Below are 4,523 nucleotides of genomic sequence, written 5' to 3' on the forward strand. Positions count from 1 at the left end.
TATAAAGAATAAAGACAAAAGATAACAATCGGATCTAAGAATTCTAGCAGCTACTGAAGGCTAATTCCAAGAAAGTGTTGAAGTTATGATTGCCAGAAAAATGAAAATGATTACTATTGTAATTTACAGGACATAACTCCTGCAACTATCTGATTTTGAGCCTTTAAGTAAATCAATTACAAGGGAAATGGGCCTTAGTTCCTTTGGGTCCACCTAAAAAAATTCCAACATTTGGATTCGTTGCTAATTTGGTCTCGTTTTAAATATTTTTGAATTTTTGCCATTTAATATGTGCTTGATTGTAATGGCGTCTACTTGTGTCTACAAGTATGATTTACTTGTGTCTAATCCTAAGTTTCTGTATATTTTGTACTAAATTGTATCTCAAATTCTTTATCAAGGTTTTTTTTGTGTGATAATAGTCTTAAAATACATACTGATAAAGGTACACTATAACGATGCATTGTATGTTAATTATTAGAAATTATTCATTAAATACTAGCGTACATATAGAAATGTATTATGCGTCTGCATATTCGTGTCAGAAAATACAAGTTAGAACCTACTATTCCCAGTTTGATTGCCTGTTTCGCAGGGGCGTCTTTGGTTAGATGGTGCATTTGTTTCCCTGCAGAACAACTTCGACAAATCTTGTTTAAAATTTTTGTTGAGGAATGTGTATATGATTGGATTCACGCAACAATTACTATACCCGACTAATTTTAACGCGGTTAACTTAACACGATAAGATTTATCTATGGCAACGTACTCCGAATACAGTGCAAAGGTGAAAAACGGAAACCATAGCAACGTGAAAGATAAAAACAGTAGCATCAGCATTCGAATAACGCGTCTCTTTTGCTTGATGATGAGACCATGGTTTCTTGGATTGGCCAGAATATCTCCGATGGGCTGATGAATCCAGAGCCGATGACCTATTCGACCGTACGTGAACGCCATGATGACGACAGGTATCAGATAACAACCAATGTATTGAATCAGGGAATAAAGCCGTTGTGCGTTAATTACAGGGTAGGACGGGAATTCTTCCACACATATATATCTAATTCCGTCAAAAAATAGTAAACTATCTATAGTTGAAATTTTAAGCCTGATTTGAAGTTTTTGGTATAATAGATGTGGTATGACTATCAGCGTGGATACAATCCAAACCGAAATTACGGCGATAATCGCGGTTTTCTGTCTGTGTCTCTGTTGAGAAATACTTGCTCGGCAAATGACAACATACCTACAAAATAATAAAAAGATTACCAAAATTTAAAGCTGTAATGGTCAGTTAATATATAAACTCCTGGCTATACTATTTCATAAAAACTTACTGGTTCCATACATTTGTGTATATGATAAGCAGTAGCATGCCTTACCGTATGGTATCAGTTTATTCAAATAAAGGCTGTCTCTGCTGGTGGACTATTAGTCCCCGAGGGTATCACCAGCCCAGTAGCCAGTACTTCGGTACTGTCATGAAAATACGGATTTTTTGTGTTATTAAAATTTGCTGTTACAAAATATTAGAAATTATTATAAATTAAGGAATGTATCTCCCTCGTGCAAAGCTCTGATTCCTTTCACGAATTTGGCTATACTTTTTGGACCTTTTAGATTATAGCTCTTCATCTTTTATATAAGCTTTGGATTTCAAATATTTTGGCCACGAGCATCACTGAAGAGACATGTATTGTCGAAATGCGCATCTGGTGCAACAAACTTGGTACCGTTGATTTTATTACTACCACTGGGTCGATGCCTCTGCTGGTGGACTATTAGTCCCCGAGGGTATCACCAGCCCAGTAATGAAAATACGGATTTTTTGTGTTATTAAAATTTGCTGTTACAAAATATTAGAAATTATTATAAATTAAGGAATGTATCTCCCTCATGCAAAGCTCTGATTCCTTTACCGAATTTGGCTATACTTTTTGGACCTTTTAGATTATAGCTCTTCATCTTTTATATAAGGATTTCAAATATTTTGGCCACGAGCATCACTGAAGAGACATGTATTGTCGAAATGCGCATCTGGTGCAACAAACTTGGTACCGTTGATTTTATTATATAACATTGGACTTCAAAACATTCAATAATTTTAAAATTAGTAAAAATTAAAGACGTTACGCTATATTTTCTACAATAACCTAGAATAACTTTGGAAAAAAACGTGAAGTTTTTAAAATTGTCATCTGATGTCTAATATTTGAAATGATAAAACATTTTCACATTTAACTTTTGTTAACAACAATACCTCATACGAGTTATTAATTGTAACACAGTATAACTGTTCAAATAATACGATGGAGTTCCGCTTCAAAAGATAGATAATTGATAAATAATCATTTTTGAGAAAAAAAATTAACGCCATATAAACTTGTCTTTATAAATTTTTGACACAAACATAAAATTAAAATTTAAACATAATAAAAACTCGAGAAAAATAAAGACGTCTCTTGTTAAGACACTTATGTCACTGATGCTGTCAACATATCGGAGTTTTATTTGGGACGACATGAAATGCAGGTTTAAATGGTTTTTAAAATCATATTTTGTTAACTTTACAGCTTTATCTTTAAAAAAAGTCAGACTGAAATAGAATGAAATTCAAAACAGTGTGGCTGTGGCCATTGATTGACACATTAAATTCATCCATTGACTAGGACAATTTATGTGAACATTTGTCTGTAACGACCACTGTTAACGACGTACCTACGATAGACATTTCAACTGTGGGGTCACCAAAGGTTTCTTAACGCCTTTAATTATAAAATAATTCGAAAAATTAATCAGGAATAACCTTTATGTTTTGATTTATATAATTGATATAAATCAAAACATTGTTATTTCTGATTAATTTTTCGAATTACTTTATTAAGGTGTTGAGAACCTTTGGTGACCCCATAGTTTAAGTGTCTTTAAAAAGTACATAGTGAGCAGTGGTCGTTACATAAAAACGTTCACGTAAATTGTCCCAGTCAATGGATGATTTTAATGTGTCAATCAATGGCCACAGCCACACTGCTTTGAATTTCATTCTATATTACGGACGAACTTTCAAATAATAGACATGAGATCATGACAAGTTTTTCTAACGTCTTTTATTTTGACCAATACAACTTTGTACTTGTTTGGCTTTATATCTATTTTGATATGAGCGTCACTGATGAGTCTTATGTAGACGAAACGCGCGTCTGGCGTACTAAATTATAATCCTGGTACTTTTGATAACTATTTACAGAGAATTAGCTTCCTGATTATTTATTTTTATCTTAAACATTGAATCGTCGTACATGTAAATTCTATTTCATTTGGCGATCATACCACATCTTCCTATTGAGACACATTTCTTAGGAGGTTAACACGACTTAATTTTAGTAGAAAGATCGACATCAGAACTAATGGGGTTATTTGTTGTGGTGACTTACCTGTCTATTGCAATAGCTAGTAAGGTGAAGATACTTGAAATAACAGTACATCCTTGTATATAATTAGTAAACTTGCACAAAGCTTCACCTGTCTTACCACCCGTCATCCATTCATTAACCACGGTAAAGTATAGCTGAAACGGCATGTTTAATGTAGCTATAAGTAAATCACTGATGGCAAGTGACAGTATGTAAATGTCAGTCACTGTTTTCAGTTTTCGACTTTTCACTGAAACGGCGATAACCAAGCTGTTTCCAACAACAGAAAAGAAAATTATCACAACAAACAGGACAAAAAATATGTCGGTCAGATATTTTGGATGTGGCTCCGGAAGTAAGCGATCTACAGGAATAACAAAACTAACAACCTTTTCCTGTGCACCGGTCGTAGTACTGTAACCAACCAGACTTGTTGCAGCACTATCATGTCGCAGGGTTGATAATGTAGTATGTGAAATGGTTGGAGTAACTTGCAAATCATTAGACTGCATCGTAATCTTTTCAAAACTTAGATATCCAGCATAAACTTCTATCCAAATGAAAACCAAAAAGACTAACTCAGAGAAGTTTAGATTATGAGTCAGTTTAGCAAGGTTAACAAGTTTTCATTTTTATCAAAATAACAACAGCATATTGAAAATAAACATTTTTATTAATAAAATGCTTTTATCGGGTTCCTATGCAACCAATAAAATATATCTGTCGTTTTTATGTTGGCTAATTGTTTAAGTCAATATACTCAAGATTCAACAGTAATATAGAAAGTTTTGTATCATTCATTTCTAGGAGTTTTTCAATTAATCCCAGATGGCTTATATAGTTCAAGTGTTGTTTTTCAATAATATGCGAAGTGCATGGGCGTAAAATAAATTAATTTAAGAGGGATACATATACAAAAAGGCCTAAGTTCTAAGTCAGGAAAAAAAACAATGATTATGTTTTAAAAAGGAAAAAACATATTTTTCCAATGATTTTATAGTCGAATTGTAACAGTTTTCTTCGCTTTTCTGTCAATATATTAGAATAATAGGTTGACTATGTTTAGGTTTTTTCATCCACGTTTTAATTTCTTTAGCTCATCAGTGT

At 33.0% G+C, this 4,523-nt stretch overlaps 1 protein-coding gene across 1 annotated transcript; it reads right to left on the reverse strand.

Annotated features, from left to right (window-relative positions):
- Nucleotides 1-550: 550 nt before the first annotated feature.
- On the reverse strand, nt 551-3,928 carry LOC139489876 (QRFP-like peptide receptor). The gene is made up of 2 exons (XM_071276721.1): nt 3,438-3,928; nt 551-1,249 (listed from the first exon to the last, which is right to left on the reverse strand). The coding sequence occupies exons 1-2, from the start codon at nt 3,926-3,928 to the stop codon at nt 556-558; spliced, it is 1,185 nt and encodes a 394-aa protein (XP_071132822.1). The 3' UTR covers nt 551-555.
- Nucleotides 3,929-4,523: the final 595 nt, after the last annotated feature.

The sequence above is a fragment of the Mytilus edulis genome, chromosome 9 (genome assembly GCF_963676685.1).
Source record: "Mytilus edulis chromosome 9, xbMytEdul2.2, whole genome shotgun sequence".
Classification (NCBI taxonomy): Eukaryota; Metazoa; Mollusca; class Bivalvia; order Mytilida; family Mytilidae; genus Mytilus; species Mytilus edulis.

Bases quoted from the DNA above. Each gene is read 5' to 3' on its own strand.
- LOC139489876 (XM_071276721.1), bottom strand. From the start codon at position 3,928: ATGCAGTCTAATGATTTGCAAGTTACTCCAACCATTTCACATACTACA. The intron at 1,250-3,437 runs GTAAGTCACCAC...ATTATTTTGTAG, and splicing joins CTAGCTATTGCAATAGACAG to GTATGTTGTCATTTGCCGAG.